Here is a 24,000-nt window from a genome sequence, read left to right on the forward strand (position 1 = left end):
CATACCTCTCTATTTGTGATTTGTACTGTTCTGCCTTTCAGGGTGCTCAAAAATGGGTTTCTTTTCCATATCTGTAAACCTATCACAGAAAGATATTCTCTCCAGCTTCAGCCTCAAGGCAGTGATTTCTGTACTGATGGGTGTACTTTGTTTAGTGTCACCCATGGTGTAGATTGGATAGATTTTGTAAAAGATAGCATTACTTTAAAAGAAACATACAATTTGACCAGCGATTACATTTTACTTTCATTTTATTGCCGTATTTCTCACCACACTCATTGTTTTCTAACTGTCGCTAAATTGTTCATTTTCTTAGTCTGTTACATCGCTAGAGCTATTTACTGTTTATAAAGCAATATGCACTTACAGGTTTGGGAGATGGTTTGGGCTCTGAGGGTCGCATGTGCAAGTGGGTCATCATTGCTTGAAGACGTTCTCGTTCTTTAGAAAGCTGTTAAGAAAAAAGTGAGATCAGAAGCATTTTAGAAATGACTGATACAGCTATTTTGGTGCAGTGATACATCTTATCATTGAGCTTGTCTCCGAGTAATGATTCTTGCATGTAAAAGTCTGTGTCCGTAGGAACTTATCTGAGGGGAAACACAACTTTAGCTATGGAGCAGGGAAAAACTTTTATAGCTTGCCTTATGCTAAAAGGTCAGAGAAAACAAATAACACTTCATCTTTTTGTCAATAAGAGAATTGAGGTCAGAGTTGCCTCGACAGTAACAAGTTACTGAAACCATAAATTAGAAGGCCCATGGTGTCTCTTTAAAGTCCTGTGGACACTGTTAGCAATGGACTAGTGCCAGCAGCTGTGAAAGGGTGAAGGGTTCTCAAAGCGAAGTGCCTGCCAGGATTGTCTCCACACTTCATGCGTTCCCACTGAGGTCCAGTTAGTGCCCCCTGCAATCTGCCATCATCAATCTAATTCAATAGAGTGACAGAGACCAGGCAGTGTGAAACGCTGAACTCTGACTCAGAGTAGGCATCTACACTTGCACTGGGTCTCATTACAAGTGACGGACCTTACTTCTCCATCAGTCAGACACAGCAGACCAAAAAAAAAAAAAAAGAAGGCATAATTGGTCACACTGCAGATGGTCTCGTCAGCCAAACTCTTATGTTTTAGTCTACCTTTTATAAATGGTAAACAGGGTCACAAAAAAGATTTTTAAACAACAGCAGCAATGATGCTTTTTATGTGTTCTTGATTTTTTTACAAGTCAAAATATTTTTAGGAGCTCCTTGGAAAAAAGCAATGACATTTATGTGTTTAGTGAATGATGAATTTAAAACAATTTAAGACGTAGCAAGTGTGAAGACAAAGAAATTGTATGTTTAATTAAATGAAACAAGGTATTGGTTTGATTGAGAAAAAAACCATCATTAAGATGAAATATTAGAGGAAGACTTAGAGGGTTAGGAAATATGCAGCAAAAATGATACTGAGGGGGATACAATTGCTTTCTGATCAGTTTTATAGGCTCTATTTATTTTTGGCCAAATTCTGTTTCAATATTAACAGTAATGTCTTTTATTTAAGTTAGCAGCATTTGATACAATACACATATTACCATCTGTGACATTATACATGATTTGCCATTATTCCAAGACAAGGATTCTTGTAAGTTCTTCAATTAAAAATACACTAGAGGTAGAAAAGAGAAAGATTTTTTTTAGAGTATTAAATTGTAGGCATGATACGATAAAGGCTTTTTGCTATAAAATCTCATGAAAAAAATCAAGATCAGCTCATGTAAAAACTGTTTCTGTGATAAAATCATATCCAATTGGGTGGTTTGTTCTAAACTTTCTTAGGGAAAACTTGGATTTGACTCCTTTGAGATAGCCAAATGTATATCATATAGTCTAAAGATGATAATAAGTCTAAGTGGTAAGTAAGTACCTTAAGCTACAGCAATCCATCCTGAGATATCAATCATTTCTATCACTATAAACGATCTAAAATTCCACCTATTTCTATGCATTATTGTGTTGAAAGACACAGGATCTGCCCGGTACTTGATTTAAGGACCGGAAGTCAGAGAAAGGAGTCCACCACGCGAGCCCTTGACAAACCTGTATCTCTAACTGCTGCACCACCTGCATTTGCACTCGACACTGTGCAGTGCTTCGGTCATCCAACGCGTGTTCGTTGTTAAGGTGCCTAAACAAACGCACAACACAAAGTAGAATGTTAAGCCAGGGCTATTTCAGTAGCGTATGTTCCACTTAAAACCACTGACACCACATTTCCTCCATACTGGGAAAAAATAACACCTTGAAATGATATTTAAAAAAGTGAAGTATGCTGATGTGCTTAGTGAAAATTACTTATGCAACGTAAAGATACCCTTCAAAGAGTAGAAAATGTAATTGTCTCTAAGCGTATCAGTTATTACAAAAAATTTTTCCCCAAATTATTTTCAGAATAATAGTAGAAATCACTAAATATATTTCATATAGTCATATCTTTTTTTTAAAGGGCACCTTGTAAATACACGAACCAAAAGGAAATCTAAAGGAACAAAGACAATTCTCTATTCCATTTTTCTTAGATAATTTTGACTCCTATGATGTTATTTAGTGAGCAATGCCTTATGTTATCAAGATGCGGTGTGAATGAAAGACAGCAAATTATCATCCCATGGTAACGTAAAACTTATAAAGAATGATCACTTGCTATTACTAATAATTAAAGTGCATTGAAAATTCTGAGAATCAGAATCATCAAGATTGACATTTCATGTCTAGTGTCCTATTTAGGATACATCTATCCTAATCTTACAAAAAAGTAGGGAGAGATAAGACATTATCTTACTCTGACCTTGATTACATGCTAGTCTATTATTATTTCATAATGCTTAAAAAGGTCTCTTTAATGAGTCATATGTTGATACATCAAAAGTAATTTAGTAGAGAAGTATCTCCAATGAATAAGAACATATTCAATAATATATACTTTATAATATATCATTTATTTGCTGCCTCTTAAAATAAAAAAAATAATCTTCAATCAATTTAATATCCTTTGGTGTGTCTATTTCACCAATTGACAAACTAAGACAGCAATTTTAAAAATGTTCTCACCAATGCATCTAAATAAAACATAAAGAAATTATTGACAAAATTAAATAAGAATTTAAATATCCATCTTGGTTCAAGTATCATTTAGGAAGGTATACTAGTCTAAAAAGTTTAATGCACTCTTCGTTTTACTAAAATTCAACAAAAATACTTTTATGTCCATTCAAATTATTTACCTCCATTTCTTAAAATTAACAGAGTCAACAAATACATAGATGGACAAATATATAACACACATAAAGGAGATTTTAAATGGTATTTGTGAGCAAGAACTAATAAATATATAATAAACATAAATATGTATGTTTGTTAATAGATCTAGGCAAGTAGAAGTCTTTGTGCGACTTTGCCCCATCCTTTGATAAATTAAACCAGTTCATTTTAATACCCCTCACTGATCATGACAACAAAACTTCCATGTGTCTTAGTACAATTGTCATGATTGGTTGAAGAGAGATGGTGTACTAAAATAGTGGGATGTAACAGGTCAGGTTTGAGGTGTGTAGTCACAGCGCAGAAGAGGCACTTGCACTCCACCTGTCTGTTCTTAGACCAGCTCTGTTCGGGTTTGGTTAACAAACTAACTGCAGTGATACACACTATTATATATAAAAGAGATAATCAACAATGACTCATTGTATAGCACAGGAACTCTATTCAATACTCTGTAATAACCTACATGGGAAAAGAATCTGAAAAAGAAAGGATATATGTATAACTAAATCACTTTGCTGTATACCTGAAACTAACACAAAATTGTAAATCACCTATACTTCAATATAAAATAAACATTAAAAAATGCTTTTCATAATAAAATATTAGAAAAAATACAAACTATAATGAGAACTAAAATTCACTCATGATTTCTGAAATGAGGCATGGAAAGTTATAGTAAACCACAGGTTAGTTTATGACACAAAGTGTCACTTATTCCTAACTCACAGGACATTTAAAAATTGTTTTTCAGGTTCTCCTCCCCCAATTTTAATGAACAATGAGTCTATTTTCTATCAGTGTTCTGCACCAGTAGTTGTATTCCTCAAGTTTGATATAGCTGTATTTTCTTAAGGTTTTTACACTATGAACTCTTGAGGAACACACATGTTTATTCCATGATCAGTCTAAATGCATATTTAAAAAATGCTTCAGCTGTACACAAGGATTAGGATATAAACGGAGTAAGATAAGTAGAATATACAACTCTGCAAGAAAAAGGTATATTTAGTTACTATGTTTATTTTTGCATGAAAATACTGCTTTAAAAAGGTTCTGCACTCATGTTTACTTCTTAGGTATAGTAATTATCCTATATTTAAAGAACTAAAAAAAGTACAAAATGTCTGCATTATATACTTGGGTCTTAGAGACCTATTCAATTTATCTCTGCAGCTTTTATTAGAATAGAGACTGTAGACTACAATAATAGTCAATGAGGTTTTGTCTTGATTGAATTTTTCAGTGGAACACAAAAGAACCTTGCCATTAAAATAGTCCTTTATTCTCCTGTATGAAGGCGAAAGGTTTTTAAAGTGTTGTGATGTTCAGTAATGAGCCTCTATCTAAATTATCATTGGTGACAAACTCACAAAGCACTTTTCGAGGACACATAGTTATGAAATGCCAGAGCTGCCACTTTCTTTCCTGTAATTATAGGCTAGCTTGCAGCCCTTCAATGATCATTTATAGAACAGCCTCCAGTGGATTACTGAGAACTTGAAAAACACATACATACCTCTGCCACATCTCCCTTCTCCTTTCCTCGCTATTGTTTACCAGTGATATGTAAAATAATAGTGCCTATTCATTCCCCCTACTTAATTATGCCAATCAAAGTACAGAAATAGTGTCGGATATAAATACAATGCAATAAGACTAAATAAATAGGCTGAGTATTAACAGTAAATTATGAATTTATGTATTTATGACTATTTTGTGCCCAAATTATTCTCTTTTATGTTTTTATAACTATCTCAGGTACTACATATTGCTGTTCAAAAATTCTCTATGATTTATAAATCAAGAATGAGATAATACTGAAAAATGAGAGGATTGGTGGATTTTCTCAGTCAGTGCCTAATTGCTGTTTCAAAATGCATATGCAAAGGGACATTTCATTAATCATTTAATCATGTCCCTTGCAGGAAGTTGGAACTAATGTTGCAAATACCCTTTTCATATGAATGCTCCATAATACTATCTTATGCATTTGATATATTGCCTATGTCATAAATTAGAGCTGCTTCAAAAGGACCAAGTGGGGTTGTTATCCTTGAAGATGCTTGTTACAAAACCTTTATTAAGTTTCTTTTTTTACTTATTGCTAGTTCTATTTCACAGCTTCATACTAGCCAACAATAATACTCTTTCTGATGGCAAAGGTCTGTAAATTACCCATGCAATCACTAACACCATTTCACAGGCCTGTTCTACTTCTACTGGTCTGCTAACAAGGCGATTACACACAAATTACTGAATGCCTATGAAATATTTAAATGCATTCTACTCTACTATGCATTAATAAGAGCAAAGCAAGCTCTGGAATTCTGGTTAGCTCCAGTCCCTAATGTCCCCTAATGAGCCTCTTACCGAGACTGCAGTTCAAACAGAGAGGTGAAGAAAAAATGCAAAGGGTGCCTTCAGAAAGGCAGCACTGAACAAACATTGTGTGAGCCAGTTCTAATTTATGGGTCACTTTATAGGTATATTGATTTTTGTTTTCAAAATGGAATAAATGATGTGGTCGACTGACGTTCTTTCAAAACTGCATTGAATCTGTGTGCTAGGTGGGTAGTGTTAAGTAGGAAAAATGTAAATAGGCAGTCAAATTCTTTCTAAAAACAATTAAGCAAGCATTTCAGGAAGATAAAAAGTAGGGAAGGATCTTTCCAATTTATTTAATGCACAATTCTCTTTAATGAAGCTTTTAAGGTTATGAATGCATGTGGTAACTTCAATTATATATACTCCAGATTAGCAATTCAATTTTAACCTCTAGATTTTTCCCAAATTCATTTAAAGTTACAGCATTTTATAAGCTAAAAAGGGATCAGATTTAAATCCAAGTATGTCAGAGACTGTTATAACAAAATGTTTCACTTGCATATCACTGGTGTTTGATTTATTTTGCATCAAGCTTTTTATGTTTAAACACTGACAGGAGTTTAAATACAAAATGTTAGCTGTCACTATTCATTTAGCTGATTATGTGAGATGCCTTAGTTTTGAGAGATGGGGGCACTGTCACCAAAAGAAACAACATTCTGACAAGTTCAAAGAATGCCTTCTTGAGGTCATAATTTTGTAGCCACGCTGCCTAGTCAAAGACAAAGAAATAGACAATACACACTAAGTAAGAGCATAATTTTTAGAGTAGTCAGCTGCAAGAAAAAAAGATAACAACTTTCCATTAAATATTCTGTCTCTACTACCTTTTCTATCGCTTTTTATATAGTGTTAAACCTTAAAATATTAAGCTTTGCAATAAACCTAACTCATTTCATCAACTAATTACTCTTTAATAGACTGATATTTTATTAACACTAACCATTTTGCCTTTCTTCAAAGAATATTTCTATCTTTGTATCTCAGACCACATTTTGTTTATTGGCATCTGCACATGCAGGTTCAAAAACATTTGTCTGCCAACTTGAAAGTTATATATTGTAAACCCTTTGGTTTAAGCTCTTACAAGTCAATCCATCTATTACATTTAGCTGACATAGGGCCAATGGAATGATAATTAATTCTGCAGACAAACTACACTAAAGTTTTGTTGGATATTATTACACCTTGACATTTATTAGACAATAACCCAGCTATGGGGTCGCACAGAGTCGGACACGACTGAAGTGACTTAGCAGCAGCAGCAATGAAGAACTAGTATCAAATCCTTTTAGTGATCTTAGATCCTCAAAGAGTGACTAGAAAAATGGTTATCTTCTCTGAACACCTACTTCACAGTAATTCAAAAATTTTCCTAGATACCTTTTAATCTAGAATTTCTTTTTTATCTTTTAGTTTTCTATTTTTCTGCTTTCATCTTTGCTGTTATAAATAACAGTTTCTAATTTAGTCTTATTTTTTTATCCAATAGAAAAAAAACCTCATTGAATATTGAAGAATACATATTATGCATATGTATACATGGCTAAGAATATGTATGCTATTCATAAGCAATTGTCCTCTGATGGCTTTTTATTTGGTGGTGGGCAAAAATAGAGGAATTCTACCACTTTTTATAGCGATGCAATGTGAGAAAGCAAGTTTGGGACTCAATATATATTCTACTATCCTTTGTGATTAAGCATATGCAGGATAAATAGCAATAATGTATAGTTTCCTTTACTTGAATCCAGACAATGGATAAGTTGTCTGATACCAAAGTACAGCTCAAGCTATACAATTTATTTCTAGTGCATTTTAGAAATAAAAATGCCATAGCATTTTCTCAAAAAACTTTTATAACAAACACTGGGTACCAAATTTCTGGAGAATGTATGTACAAAAAACTTGAGAGTTAAAAACTTTGCAGCTTTTTGACTTGCCTGACATTTTTCCCTCAAAGACTCTCTATTCTCTCCATTACTACAAACGAAAAGCAAAATCTTCTTTCCAAGAAAATCTGTATTAATGGTAATGCCTTCTTCAATTCACTTTGCATACAGGCACTAAATCAACTTTTTTTGCCCTGAGTAACTGAAATTAATTTAATAAAACATATCATTTTATTTCTCTTCAAATTTCCCATACACATCAAGAAAAAAATACCAGTATAAAAATACATTAAATCAATATTTCATTTTAGTACCATATACTGGCATTAGCTCTATTAACAGAATCTATCACATTTATTTGACTTAGAGAATCTAAGCATATCATGACAAAAATGGACTAAAAGGAGGATCTTAAAATCTACTGTCATTTGCTCTGTCATCCTTATAAAGTTAATGGGCTGGAAAAATGGTCAGTCTTTGGAACCAAAGTTGATATTTAATTGAAAGGAAATGCTTTTTTAATTGTAACTTCTTCAGTTTTATTTTTAAATACTAGCATGAATATGAAAAAGACTCATGGAGGGTAAAATGAGAGTTCAAATTTATACAAATTTGTATAAATTTGAGATGAATAAAAATGTTTATTTCCATGTGCCATAAAGGAAATTATATTGAAAGATAAATATTTTTTCTTAAAGCTTTATTTTGAATTTTGCTAGAAATAACAACTTAGAGCAGTAAAATGTATGATGACTGAGCTATAAGGCTTAAATTGCTATTCTTAAGAAATAGCAGCAAAAGTCCTCTAAATAATCTTAATGATAAAGAATAATATATTAATCAGAACTAATATCTTCAAATGAAGAAATATGAAATTAGTTCTTCAATGAATGAATATTCTCATGTTCTGTCCTTGTTTTAACAAATATTATTTTTCTTAGATAAGAAATCTTTAGCAATAGTTGCCTAATATTTTAAGGGCTCTTTTTGCTTAGAACATTTGAATTAGCTTCTTACCCAACAAAATGGCAGCTCACAACTATTCTGGATAGTGCAAATCTTCGATTAAGGCCATGTACAAAGTCCACAGTAATATAGGAAGCATTTTTTTTCCTTTAATTGGTCAGAAATTTTTTAAAAAAGGTTAAAAAATTCCTTGTGGAAGTCTTCGTGAAAGTCGGTTATACAGTTATTATGATGCCAAGTACTTGCGCCTTGTTGTTAAGGTGCTTCTGCACTATACCCTGTAGTATACCATTTGTAAACACATCTTTTTGATGTTTCTGCCAACATCCTGGCAACAAAGCAATGCAATTTCAAATGAGCTAATTAACTTAATTGTTGATGAAGCATGAAACAGTTCATTGACCCTGTTAGCTGCTCCATGACAACATAAGAGTCTCAGCCTGTGAAGTTACTCATCTCCATAAACCTATATGTAGCTCTCTGTTTAGATCTCTTGCATTCTGAAATTGTGGGTGGAAAATGATTCATGAAAGATGCATATTCTCATTTGAAAAAGAACCTCTTATGAATTAAAAAATATAACTGTATGAAGAAATTAAGGATATACAAAGTTTTGATTTTAAGTTAGAGAAGCCTTACAATATATCAAATAAGCTTAGGGCCATGTATGTTGCTTTATGATTCTCAGGGCAACAAGTCACAACATGGAAAAAATACAGCTATCTTAAAATTTTAGCTATGATTAACTTTCAGTTTTTTATTCTTACTAAATAAGTATATTAAACATTATTTAAAGTGAGAAATAAAAATTCTGCAATAAAAAGAAGCCTTTAAAATGTGTCTTTTGTTTAAATATGTGTGTCTCTATAAACACACACACACACACGTGCACATATGGCTTGTCATAATCTTACTGGAAATTTTTATAGAAAATTTGAAATTTCAGTGAATTCTACAAACATATCTTTTGATCATTAATGACACTATTATAGTAGGCTACTTTTTATTATTCATTCAAAGACCTTTTGTGAAATTTTCTCATGAAAAGTAAAGATGAAGAGTTAACCTTCTTAGCCTGAGTTTGCAAATCCACTTGTTGAAATACACAGAAAACATACAGAGTGCCTTAGGATGGACCTTTACTTTCTTTCTTCAGCTTTCTTTTGCTTATTTACAGCAAAATTGCCTAAAACTCCCATATAATCCACTCCCTCTGCTAAAAAAGAGTAAAAAACCTACTTTAAAAACTGTCCAAAATCTTCACAAATGCTTTCACAGCCTGGCCATTTGCAAACTCCATGGCCGTAGAGAGTGTGAGAGGCCCCAGTCTCCTCATGCGACGAGCTGTAGCAGAAGAACACGGCATCAGATTCATCTCCAAAAGCCATAATCGTTTCAGGCTGCTAGCGCCTGTCAGGTTACGATCAGTGACAAACAGGTCAAAACAGGTCAATTCAGCTCAGAGCAGTCAGAAAAATTTAATCGTTCTATTGAATAGTTCAACTGCCAAGGCTAGATGATGTTCCAATTAGAGGAGAAATAAAGCCAAAGATGACTGTTAATAAAGGATGAAAAACCAAGAGGACTGTATAATATCATACGCTAATCCTGCCCCATGACCTTAACGTAACATTTACCTCTAAATAAAAATATATATAATCATATGTGGCCAAGTGGAAAAAAAAAAAAAAAACCACTGTGTTTTTAAGAAAGTAATAGGAAAATCACCACAAGATTTTTGAAATGCTCTTTTTAGAGATAATATGGGCCTTCAGAATCATTTACATTGTTTAATATTTATGTGTGAAACATATATATTTCTGCTAGTTACAGTTGATCAAAAAATCCTACTTTGGAATGGTATTCATCAGCTATCTCTTTTACAATTATCCAAGACTTTTGATAAGTGAGTATTGTATCAGATAGATCCTAGAGACATCAACCAACTTCTGAAGTATGTAATCATCAAATTACACTCAATTAAAGCAACAGCATGAAAGCATTCAAAAGCACATCATTTTACAATAATGAAATCTAACAAAAAAAATTTTCATGATACTCCAAGAAAGACCAAAAACATCACCAAATTATAGCATTCTATTTTAAAGTGTACTGTATAAATGCATATTTCTTTGAAAAAATACTTGTTTATGAGAACAGAGTTTATTGCAGACAGGCAGGTATTCACATTACAGAACACTGTCAAACCACTACACTGAAATATGAATTTTATAACTCTACATCATATGGGATTAAGCCACTCTGTAAAGAAATCCTTACTTATGTTCCATCTTTTAAAAGGTATTTTTCACTGAGCAATATTTTACCTTATATATTTTATGTAAATCACATTAAAGGATCTGATTAGGTTACCATATGCCTGCATAAATAGTTAAATGGATAAAAAGTATATGGGTGACCCTTTTACAAAGGTACTTTTTATACAACCAAAAACACTAAGTTGAAAAAAATGATCTAATATAATGTACTTGTATCGGTAACTAAAACCAAATTTTTTATGAATTTTGATGCAAATTTATCCAGGGTATTACTATAAATTCATTTTAATTATATATTTATAATTCCATCATGCCACACACAAAAAAAGACAAACCAGATCTTCTTTCTTCTGGTTTATGATACCTGTGTTTATATGCTTATGTATATCTATCTCTGATTTCTAAGCACATCATTGTAACATATATTAAGGGGGATATTTATCTATGTATATATATATACATATATATATGCATCTTTAATGATTTGAAACTCATTCTTAAGTTTTAAAATGGTAAGAAGATTCTCATTTCAGCAATCAGGTTAATCATAGCATCTTAGCCATAAAAATATATTGGCACAATAATTCTACATGCACTTATTATAAAATAACTTTCTTCAGGAAATTGCCCATTCTATCCATCAAACTGCTGGTATTTGAGCTGTTTTTTTTTTTTTCTGATGAAATAATATATAAGATAATTTTAAAGTTTCTACCTATTTAATTTGTGTCCTACACGTTCTGTCTCTGTTAAGTACAAATCATTATTTTTAGTGTTACAAATAGTAAAAGTAAAATTTGGTGATAAGTAACAAAATATATGTCATGAAATTTACCTGTCTCGCCTTGCATTTAGAACTGAAGACTGTCCATTCACTATGGTATGATGGGTTATTGGTGGTGATGCTTTGGAAGTGGTGGAGGAGGTAGTCGAGGAGGAATTGTTAGTAGTGAGGTCTAGCCCTCCATGCTTAATGCCATTGTCTTCCATACTGTGAACTCCAGTCACTTCTTTCCATAACTGTTGAATTTCGGCAGGACTTAAGCCAGCTATAAAATGAAAGGAAGCCCCACTAATACAACAAAGTTCATATAATGACCTTAGTATTATTATTGGATTAATGCAAACAACAAAAGTGATGTTACCAGAATTATTAATATATGATGAAAATCAGTTTTATGTCATCAGCACTATATTTTTTCTCTTCAGTAATCATTTATCTGTTAAAGACTACCAACTCAAGAACAGTACTAGAAATAATAGTATTGGGGCTAATATCAAGGATCAGTTGAAAAAACACAGCAAGTTCCATTTGAAAATTAAAGTATTAGACTTTCAACAGTATTAAAATTAAAATTATTGGACCTTTATTTATTGCTAGTATCAGTGAGGAACTAAAAGACAAAGACACTTGGAAATAACACATATAAAAAGAAATGAAAAAAAAAGAAGTAAGGAGGGAAAACACAAATGTCAGCGGAAAACAGTGAACACTCAAAAGAGAAATACATTTGACAATTATTGAGGTATTTTGATCTTTCTCAGAGAGGCAAAGGAAATAACTGAATTTCATTTTCAGGTCCTAAATAAGCCAGTATGTTTACTTAAATTGATCAATTAAGCATATAATATCCAAATTTCTCCTCCATTTTATGATTGACAGAATAAATCAAATACTCATTTTAAACAACTGTCTGGTTCATATTATGCAAATTTACCTGATTTGTGAGACACAAAAAGAGAAACCTTAGGTTGCTATGCTTATCACAATTTCAAACAGACAGTTTTACCAAAAGCTGTCATTTTGGTGATTCTGGCTCCTCAAGATTTTAAGACATATCCCGAGACTAAAGAAATGACAGGATAGCTCAGATTCTCAAAGTTATTAAAAGTTATTTTTTTCTATAAAAAGAAGATGGGTTAATAAAGAAAGGTATTTCTGTTACACAGGAAATAGTTTGTATATAAAGATCATTAACAACTAATCTAATTCTAGCTTTAATCTAAGATTCTGAAACTTTTATGACTGTGACTTTTTGTTACCTGGCTGCATGTGTTTAGGTGCCTTAACAGCAAAACTCCATGAGCAAATCCTTTTCTGTGGAGCATCAACACATCCTCTGTTTCAGAACTTTCCCCATCTTGTCTGCTGCCTCTCTGCTCCACTGTCACTTCTTGCCTAGACATTGCTATTGCTTCCTGACTGTCTTCCTGTTTTCACCTTGCCTTTAGATAATTTACTTTTCATCTATCAGCCCAAAGTTATCTCTCTAAAAGTAAATTAAACCATGACACTTCCCCAGCAAAGCCTCTAATGGCTTCTGAGAACACTTAGAAGAGAGAGGAAAAAAAAAACTTACTGCAGCCTATGAGGAGCTGGCACTTATTTTTTACTTTTATGTTACATGCATTTTCCTTATAATTAAAAGCAGTTTGAAATTTATGAGTAAAAGGTTTTTCTTTTCTTTTTTTTCAATTTTTATTGACTATGGTTGGTTTACAATGTTGTATTAGTTTTTATTGTAAGGCAAAGTGAATCAGTTTTACATACACATTTATCCCTTCTTCTTGAATTTCCTTCCTGTTTAGGTCACCACAGAGTACTGAATAAGGTTCCCTGTCCAACAACACAAGAGAAGACTCTACACATGGACATTACCAGATGGTCAACACCGAAACCAGATTGATTATATTCTTTGCAGGCAAAGATGGAGAAGCTCTATACAGTAGGCAAAAACAAGACTAGGAGCTGACTGTGGCTCAGATTATGAACTCCTTATTACCAAATTCAGACTTAAATTGCAGAAAGTAGGGAAAACCACTAGACCAGTTAGGTATGACCTAAATCAAATCCCTTATGAGTGGAAGGGAGAAATAGATTTAAGGGCCTAGATCTGATAGATAGAGTGCCTGATGAACAATGGAATGAGGTTTGTGACACTGTACAGGAGACGGAGATCAAGACCATCCCCATGGAAAATAAATGCAAAAAAGCAAAATGGCTGTCTGGGGAGGCGTTACAAACAGCTGTGAAAAGAAGAGAAGCAAAAAGCAAAGGAGAAAAGGAAAGATGCAAGCATCTGAATGCAGAGTTCCAAAGAATAGCAAGAAGAGATAAGAAAGCCTTCCTCAGCAATCAATGCAAAGAAATAGAGGAAAACAACAGAATGGGAAAGACTAGAGATCTCTTCAAGAAAATTAGAGAGACCAAGGGAATATTTCATGCAAAGATGGGCTCGATAAAGGACAGAAATGGTATGGGCCTAACAGAAGCAGAAGATATTAAGAAGAGGTGGCAAGAATACACAGAAGAACTATGCAAAAAAGATCTTCAAGACCCAGATAATCACAATGGTGTGATCACTTACCTAGAGCCAGACATCCTGGAATGTGAAGTCTAATGGGCCTTAGAAAGCATCACCAGAAACAAAGCTAGTGGAGGTGATGGAATTCCAGTTAAGCTGTTTCAAATCCTGAAAGATGATGCTGTGAAAGTGCTGCACTCAATATGCCAGCAATTTTGGAAAACTCAGCAGTGGCCACAGCACTGGAAAAGGTCAGTTTTCATTCCAATCCCAAAGAAAGGCAATGCCAAGAATGCTCAAACTACCGCACAATTGTACTCATCTCATGTGCTAGTAAAGTAATGCTCAAAACTCTCCAAGCCAGGCTTCAGCAATATGTGAACTGTGAACTTCCAGATGTTCAAGCTGGTTTTAGAAAAGGCAGAGGAACCAGAGATCAAACTGCCAACATCTGCTGGATCATCAAAAAAGCAAGAGAGTTCCAGAAAAACATCTATTTCTGCTTTATTGACTCTGCCAAAGCCTTTGACTGTGTGGATCAAAATAAACTGTGGAAAATTCTGAAAGAGATGGGAATACCAGACCACCTGACCTGCCTCTTAAGAAATCTGTAGGCAGGTCAGGAAGCAACAGTTAGAACTGGACATGGAACAACAGACTTGTTCCAAATAGGAAAAGGAGTACGTCAAGGCTGTATATTGTCACCCTGCTTATTTAACTTATATGCAGAGTACATCATGAAAAATGCTGGGCTGGAAGAAGCACAAGCTGGAATCAAGATTGCTGGGAGAAATATCAATAACCTCAGATATGCAGATGACACCACCCTTATGGCAGAAAGTGAAGAGGAACTAAAAGACCTCTTGATGAAAATGAAAGAAGAGAGTGAAAAAGTTGGCTTAAAGCTCAACATTCAGAAAATGAAGATCATGGCATCTGGTCCCATCACTTCTTGGGAAACAGATGGGGAAACAGTGGAAACAGTGAGAGACTTTATTTTGGGGGGCTCCCAAATCACTGCAGATGGTGACTGCAGCCATGAAATTGAAAGATGCTTACTCTTTGGAAGGAAAGTTATGAGCAACCTAGATAGTATATTAAAAAGCAGAGACATTACTTTGCCAACAAAGGTCCGTCTAGTCAAGGCTATGGTTTTTCCAGTGATCATGTATGGTTGTGAGAGTTGGACTGTGAAGAAGGCTGAGCACCGAATAATTGATGCTTTTGAACTGTGGTGTTGGAGAAGACTCTTGAGAGTCCCTCGGACTGCAAGGAGATCCAACCAGTCAATTCTGAAGGAGATCAGCCCTGGGATTTCTTTGGAAGGAATGATGCTGAAGCTGAAACTCCATTACTTTGGCCACCTCATGCGAAGAGTTGACTCATTGGAAAAGACTGATGCTGGGAGGGATTGGGGGCAGGAGGAGAAGGGGACAACAGAGGATGAGATGGCTGGATGGCATCACTGACTGGATGGACGTGAGTCTGAGGGAACTCTGGGAGTTGGTGATGGACAGGGAGGCCTGGTGTGCTGCGATTCATGGGGTTGCAAAGAGTTGGACACGACTGAGCGACTGAACTGAACTGAGCTAAACAGTATGTTTCATTAGTTATCTATTTTATACATTGTTTGAATGGTGTATATATGTCGATACCAATCTCCCAATTCATCCCACTACCTCCTTTTCCCTACTTGGTGTTCATAATTTGTTCTCTATGTCTGTGTCTCAATTTCTCTTTCACAAATAAAATAATCTATAGAAGATAATCTATAGCATTTTTCTAGATTCCACATATACGTGTTAATATATGATATTTGCTTTTCTCTTTTCGACTTAATTTCACTCTGTACGATAGTCTCCATGTCCATGCACATGTCCACAAATGACCCAATTTCATTCCTTTTTATGGCCAAGTAGTATTCCTTTGTACATATATACCACATCTTCTTTATCCTTTCCTCTGTAGTTGAATATTTAGGTTGCTTCCATGTCCTAGCTATTTTAAATAATGCTGCAATGAACACTGGGGTGCATGTGTTTTTCTGAATTATGGTTTTCTCTAGGTATATTTCCAGTAATGGGACTGCTGGGTTACATGGTAGTTGTATTTTCAGTATATTATCTGATTGTTATCTATGTCTCTGACCTCATTCATCACTGTCTCTCTCCATTTCATTCAATAACATGGGCCTTCTGCTATTTCTCAAATGCATCAAATATTTGCTCCCTTTCAAGCTTTTGCTCCAGCTATTCCCACAACCTAGGCCACTCTCTGGTTGCAAATCTTCTCACAGCTTCCCCCCTCCCTTCATTTAGGTGGCTCAAAGGTCACTTCCTATGAGAGGTTTTTCAACACACTATCAACCACTGCCCCTCCCTATATGCCTTTTATTACAACCTGCTGCTGCTGCTAAGTCGCTTCAGTCCTGTCCGACTCTGTGCGATCCCATAGACGGCAGCCCGCCAGGCTCCCCCATCCCTGGGATTCTCCAGGCGAGAACACTGGAGTGGGTTGCCATTTCCTTCTCCAGTGCATGAAAGTGAAAAGTGAAAGTGAAGTTGCTCAGTCGTGTCCGACTCTTCGCGACCCCATGGACTACAGCCTGTCAGGCTCCTCTGTCCACGGGATTCTCCAGGCAAGAGTACTGGAGTGGGGTGCCATTGCCTCCGTTATCACAACCTATCTTCTTTCTTTTTCTTTAGAGTATTTATCAACCCTAAACTTTATTATTTGTTTTACAGTCTCCCTCCACTATTTACTAGGAGCAATGATTTCTTACTTTACTGGGAGACACTCAGTTCGTAAAACATTACCTAGTATGTGCTCAATAGTTGTTGATTTAATTGATTAAAACACGTTCATACAGTTCTGAAAGACATCTTGGTTACTGTCATACGTAAATGTTCTGTTAAAAGGCATACTACTGTGGGTTGGCGAAAAACCCTAAAAAAATTTGTTAGGGTTTTTCCATAACATCTCCTGGAAGAACCTGAATGAACTTTTTGGCCAACCTAATATTTATGAGTATTGCTTTCTGGTAAGGCAAAAGTCTAAAGAATTATAAATGGTACCATTTGATTTTACCAGATCGAGTGGCTAGTAATATTTTATATTTTGGCTAAAGACATATATTTCTGAGACTATAGTTAAGATGTTAATAATAATTTAGCTTTCAGATTTTATAAATAACTTTGGTAACCTACATATCCACTTACCTTAAAGTAGAATTCCGTTATACTATTCATTTGCATTGAAAATTAGTGCTACTACCATGGTATCACAATGATAGGATAATAAACAGAAGGCACGTAAACATTTGATAAATCAGTCCAAATAATGTTCGTTATTAACAGAATATTATATTTTAACAATATTAAATATTTATATTTTAAATATTTAATATTTAAATATTACAGATAAGGGACAGAGAAAAATAATGTCACAAAGGGATTTCTGTTAGCAAGAATGGCTTCCCAAAGAGTTTACATATTCAAATCTCTTGGGGATCCTTTAAAATTTCCAGTGCTCTGACCACAGCCCCACAAAATTAAATCATAATTTCTGAAGTCAGAACACAAACATCAGTAGTTTTTGAAGCTCCATAGATTACTCCAATTGCAGATAATCGGCGGGGTGTGTGTGTGTGTGTGTGGCATTTTTAAAAGTAAACTAACACATTGCTCATGAGACAACGTTTTCACATCAACTTGCTTAGTTTTTTTCTATGGATATAAAACTATTTTAAAATATGAAACAACTAGCTGATCAATTTTGTGCCATTTTGAAGTTTCATGAGTTTTTTAATGTTTTGATGATTTGTAAGAATTAATTCACTTTTTCAGGCAATATTATAACAAATTCAGCATTGTATTCTATGGAACAGTACTCCCTAAATGCTGTTAGTCTCAGAGATCTCAGAGATCTGTTATCTCGATTTAGGAGACCCATGGCTTATGTTGGCAAGTAAAACAGGTCTGAGATGTTTAGTAACAGAGATATCTTAGATCTCTTTAACTCAGTGTTTTTCAAATATGTAAGGAAAAAATAACTCAATGAATTATTTTTATAATTACACAAATTTATTTCAGTATCAAATACTAAGTACAGGCTTAGGATTCAAGTGATCTCTAGCCCAGATCTCTTCCTTGAATTGCAGACTGCTTATTTGACATCTCACTGTAACACTAACAGATTCTCCAGTCTTAAGTGTTCAGAACTAAGTTCCTGTTTATATAGCTCCTCTGGCTCCAACTCACTCCTCTGGCAGGTTTCTTTGTCTGATTTATTTAACAGATATATATAGTGCTACTCATATGTCAATCAATTTTGCAAAGCCTTCATACATGATAACTGATGTAATGCCCAACTACTATCATCGCTACTTTCATTTTAGAGATGAGGACACTGAAGTGCAGGAAAATTAATTAACTTGTTCAAGAGCACCCTCACATTTCCAAGGTCACAACTCACATAGCCCCTTCCCAGGACCACTTCCCGGGCTATCTTGTCTACAAGTTCAACTTCACCCATTTCATATGGTTGCTTAAGTTTCTCTTATCCTTGCTTTTTCATTTTTCTCCTTAGCAGTTACCACTATATACTTTATTTGTTGTCTGTCTTCTTCATTCAAAGGTAAGTTTTATAATGGCAGGGTTTACTATTGGTTATTGTCAAAGATTTATGCCCAGAGCCTATACAGGTGCCTGCAACAAGGGAAAATTCAATAAAGCTAAATTAAAAGATCTGTTCAATTGATTAGAAAACTAGTATACTGGCAAGCACAATCTGGGATCTGGGAATCAGTGGACTAGAGCATCATAGAATAATAATCAACTAAAAATCTTAAGTGCAGATGATTCACTTTCCCTTAAAACAGTATTTCAAGGACGTATACATGCAATCAGTTTGGACCAGTCGCTCAGTTGTCGCCGATGTCTGCGACCCCATGGACTGCAGAACACCAGGTCTCCCTCTCCATCACCAGCTCCTGGAGTTTACACAAACTCATGTCCATTGAGTCTGTGATGCCACCCAACAATCTCACCCTCTTCCGTCCCTTCTCCTCCCACCTTAAATCCTTCCCAGCATCACGGTCTTTTTCAATGAGTCAGTACTTCACATCAGTAGCCAAAGTATTGGAGTTTCACCTTCAGCATCAGTCCTTCCAATGAATATTCAGGACTGATTTCCTTTAGGATGGACTGGTTGGATCTCCTTGCAGTCCAAGGGACTCTCAAGAATCTTCTCCAACACACAGTTCAAAAGCACCCATTCTTTGGTGCTCAGCATTCTTTATATCCAGCTCTCACATCCATACATGACTACTGGCCATAGCTTTGACTAGACAGAATTTTGTTGGCAAAGTAATGTCTCTGCTTTTTAATATGCTGTCTAGGTTGGTCATAACTTTCCTTCCAAGGAGTAAGCGTCTTGTAATTTCATGACTGCAGTCACCATCTGCAGTGATTTTGGAGCCCCCCAAAATAAAGTCTCTCACTGTTTCCACTGTTTCCCCATCTATTTGCCATGAAGTGATGGGACCAGAGGCCATGATCTTAGTTTTCTGAATGTTGAGCTTTAAGCCAACGTTTCACTCTCTTCTTTCACTTTCATCAAAAGACTCTTTAGTTCTTCTTCGCTTTCTACCATAAGGGTTGTGTCATTTGCATATCTGAGGTTATTGATATTTCTCCCAGCAATCTTGATTCCAGCTTGTGCTTCTTCCAGCCCAGCATTTTTCATGATGTACTCTGCATAGAAGTTAAATAAGCAGGGTGACAATATACAGCCTTGATGTAATCCTTTCCCTATATGGAACTAGTCTGTTGTTCCAAGTCAGTTCTAACTATTGCTTCCTGACCTGCATACAGATTTCTCAAGAGGCAGGTCAGGTGGTCTGGTATTCCCATCTCTCTCAGAATTTTCCAGAGTTTGTTGTGATCCACGCAGTCAAAAGCTTTGGCATAGCCTTAAAACAGAAGTATATGTTTTTCTGGAACTCTCTTGCTTTTTCAGTGATCCAACATGTGCTGGCAATTTGATCTCTGGTTCCCCTGCCTTTTCTAAATCCAGCTTGAACATGTGGAAGTTCACACTTCACATATTGCTGAAGCCTGGCTTGGAGAATTTTGAGCATTCTTTTACTAGCGTGTGAGATGAGTACAATTATGTGGTAGTTTGAACATTCTTTGGCATTGTCTTTCTTGGGGATTGAAATGAAAACTGACCTTTTTCCAGTCCTGTGGCCACTGCTGAGCTTTCCAAATTTGCTAGCATACTGAATGTAGCACATTCACAGCATCATCTTTCAGGATTTGAAATAGCTTAACTGGAATTCTGTCACTCCACTAGCTTTGTTCATAGTGATGCTTCCTAAGGCCCACTTGACTTCGCATTGCAAGATGTCTGGCTCTAGGTGAGTGATCACACCATTGTGATTATCTGGGTCTTGAAGATCTTTTTTGTATAGTTCTTCTGTGTATTCTTGCCACCTCTTCTTAATATCTTCTGCTTCTGTTCAGTTCAGTTCAGTTCAGTCGCTCAGTTGTGTCCGACTCTTGGCGACCCCATGAATCGCAGCACACCAGGCCTCCCTGTCCATCACCAACCCCGGAGTTTACCCAAACTCATGTCCATCAAGTCAGTGATGCCATCCAGCCATATCATCCTCTGTTGTCCCCTTCTCCTCCTGCCCCCAATCCCTCCCAGCATTGGGGTCTTTTCCAATGAGTCAACTCTTTGCATGAGGTGGCCAAAGTATTGATTTTCAACATCAGTCCTTCCAATGAACACCCAGGACTGATCTCCTTTAGAATGGACTGGTTGGATCTCCTTGCAGTCTTCTATTAGGTCCATACCATTTCTGTTCTTTATTGTGCCCATCTTTGCATGAAATGTTCCCTTGGTATCTCTACTTTTCCTGAAGAGATCTCTGGTCTTTCCTATTCTATTATTTTCCTCTATTTGTTTGCATTGATCACTGAAGAAGGCTTTCTTATCTCTTCTTGCTATTCTTTGGTATTCTGCATTCAAATGGGTATATCTTTCCTTTTCTCCTTTGCCTTTTGCTTCTCTTCTTTTAAAGCTATTTGTAAAGCCTCCTCTGACAAGCATTTTGTCTTTTTGCATTTCTTTTTCTTGATGATGGTCTTGATCCCTGCCTCCTGTACAATGTCATAAACCTCTGACCATAGTTCTTAAGGTACTCTGTCTATCAGATCTAATCCCTTGAATCTATTTCTCACTTCCACTGTATAATCGTAAGGGATTTGATTTAGGTCATACCTGAATGGTCTAGCAGTATTCCCTACTTTCTTCAATTAAGTCTGAATTTGGCAATAAGGAGATCATGATCTGAGCCACAGTCAGCTCCCGGTCTTGTTTTTCCTGACAGTATAGAGCTTCTCCGTCTTTGGCTGCAAAGAATATAATTAGCCTGATTTCAGTGTTGACTATCTGGTGATGTCCATGTTTAGAGTCTTCTCTGTGTTGTTGGAAGAGGGTGTTTGTTCTGACCAGTGTGTTCTCTTCACAAAAGTCTATTAGCTCTTGCCCTGCTTAATTCTGTACTCCAAGGTGAAATTTGCCTGTTACTCCAGGTGTTTCTTGACTTCCTACTTTTGCATTCCAGTCTCCTGTAATAAAAAGGACATCATTTTGGGGTGTTAGTTCTAGAAGGTCTTGTAGGTCTTCATAGAACCATTCAACTTCAGCTTCTTCAGCATCAATGGTCGGGAGGTAAGACTTCGATTATTGTGATATCGAATGGTTTGCCTTGGAAAGGAACAGAGATTATTCTGTCATTTTTGAGATTGCATCCAGAACTCTTTTGTTTCAGACTCTTTTGTTGACCATGATGCCAACTCTATTTCTTCTAAGGGCTTCTTGCCAACCATAGTGGATATAATGGTCATCTGAGTTAAAATCACCCATTCCAGTCCATTTTAGTTTGCTGATTCCTAAAATGTTGACGTTCACTCTTGCATCTCCTGTTTGGCCACTTCCAATTTGCCTTGACTCATAGACCTAACATTCCAGGTTTCCATGCATGATTGCTCTTTACAGCATCAGACTTTACTTCCAACACCATTCACATGCACAACTGGGTGTTGTTTTTGCTTTGGCTCTGTCTCTTCATTCATTCTGGAGTTTTTTTCCACTGATCTCCAGTAGAATATTGTGTATCTACTCATCTTTCAGTGTCCCATCTTTTTGCCTTTTCATACTGTTCATTGGGTTTTCAAGGCAAGAATACTGAAGTGGTTTGCCATTCCCTTCTCCAGTGGACCACGTTTTGTCAGAACTCTCCACCATGTCCCATCGTCTTGGGTGGCCCTACGTGGCATGGCTCATATTTTCACTGAGTTAGACTAGGCTGTGGTCCATGTGATACATACAATAGTATATACCAAAGTTTTAAAGTTATGTAATTAAAAAATTTAACGCCCACCAAAAAACTGAGAAACCCTATTTCCTCTTGTATGGTGACTTGGGTTTGTTGCTATTCACTGCCAGTACTACAGACAAGCATTAAAAGGTTTCTTCTTTCAGGAGTTGAAAGAAAAACAGTAATTCCTAATCAAATTCCATATAATACCACAGATAAATCAAGTAATTCTTTGTTTCTAGAGTCAGAGTTTGTAGAGTAACTACTAGGTGCCAAGCACTGCGCTAAGAATTAACGAAAATTTGGTAATTCATATCTAGATTCACATCTAGATTATACATCCTTCAGGCACACACAATTAAAAAATTCCAGTGGTTTCACATACTGGTAAAAATTATTAATACATGAGCAGCTCTCTGACACTCAATAATAAAAATAATTATTTCCATGTCCTTTTATTTTCTATATTCAGTAATAATTTTTTATTATATAAGTAATTTTAATATGGCATTATGTAAAGTCAGTCTACTTGAATTAATTAATTTAAAAATGGTCTGCTTATTTTTAGGGTTACTCAAAACTAAAAATAATAAAAGTATATTTTTGTATTGTATTATTCATGTTATATTGAACCAATATGATATTAAATAATTTGAATTATTGAAATATTAATTTTTACTTTTCATCTTAAATTTTACAATTTGAAAAACCAATATACACACATGGGCAAGATAACTGAATTGCAGAGAAGGGTATGCCTTGCAAACTTAAATTTCCAAACTAGTCCTGACCTCTGGGTCCCCAGAACTCCTCTCCAGTGGCAACAATTATTGCAGTTGCTGAGCTGTCCCTCAGAGAACCACGTGTTGATTTATAATTTGCCAAACCTAACATCTTATTGATCTGTATTTCACTAGGGGCTTACTATAACCTGTATGCAAAATGCCCATGTTTAAAATCTATTTTCAATGAGAGGTGTACCAAATAAACATCTTGTTCAAATGCTGAATTACAGGGAGTAAAACTAGTTTTTTTGCTGAAACTGAGATCAAAGGCAAGTATCTCAACCAAGGAAAGGAATTTCTAGGATACAGGAATACATCTGACATAAAAAATGTTCCTGCTATGATTTATCTATTAAATGTTCACAGTTTGATATTCTCTTACAAAAACAATGATTTATCATTTTTCTTATGATATCTTAGAGTGACAAAGTTGATGTTCTCCTTTAAAGTTTTCCCACAACTCATAAAGAATTGACAAACAGAACTTTTTTAAAGACATATAACCTAAACATTAAATTCAATTTAATCTCTATCTTCCTATCTCATTTAAAATTTCTCAAAAACTAACTCGATATATTTTTAATATTTCCCCATGTATTTATTTATCCCTGTTAGCTTTTTTAAAACCCCATTTTATTATTTTTTGAGTCAATTTTTTAAAACTTAAAATAATTTATTTTTGGCTGTGCTGGG

General features: G+C 35.1%; 1 protein-coding gene across 14 annotated transcripts in view; it reads right to left on the reverse strand.

Annotated features, from left to right (window-relative positions):
- Window positions 1–24,000, reverse strand: part of FOXP2 (forkhead box P2) — a 675,695-nt gene that overhangs the window by 45,933 nt on the left and 605,762 nt on the right. For all 14 annotated transcript variants that reach the window (XM_069587981.1, XM_069587978.1, XM_069587975.1 and 11 more), the window contains 4 exons: window positions 11,664–11,877; window positions 9,789–9,893; window positions 2,083–2,170; window positions 368–451 (listed from right to left, as the gene is read on the reverse strand). In XM_069587981.1, the coding sequence (XP_069444082.1) occupies window positions 368–451; window positions 2,083–2,170; window positions 9,789–9,893; window positions 11,664–11,877 (491 nt within the window). The remainder of the gene's footprint in view (window positions 1–367; window positions 452–2,082; window positions 2,171–9,788; window positions 9,894–11,663; window positions 11,878–24,000) is intronic.

The sequence above is a fragment of the Ovis canadensis genome, chromosome 4 (assembly GCF_042477335.2).
Source record: "Ovis canadensis isolate MfBH-ARS-UI-01 breed Bighorn chromosome 4, ARS-UI_OviCan_v2, whole genome shotgun sequence".
In the NCBI taxonomy this organism is placed as follows: domain Eukaryota; kingdom Metazoa; phylum Chordata; class Mammalia; order Artiodactyla; family Bovidae; genus Ovis; species Ovis canadensis.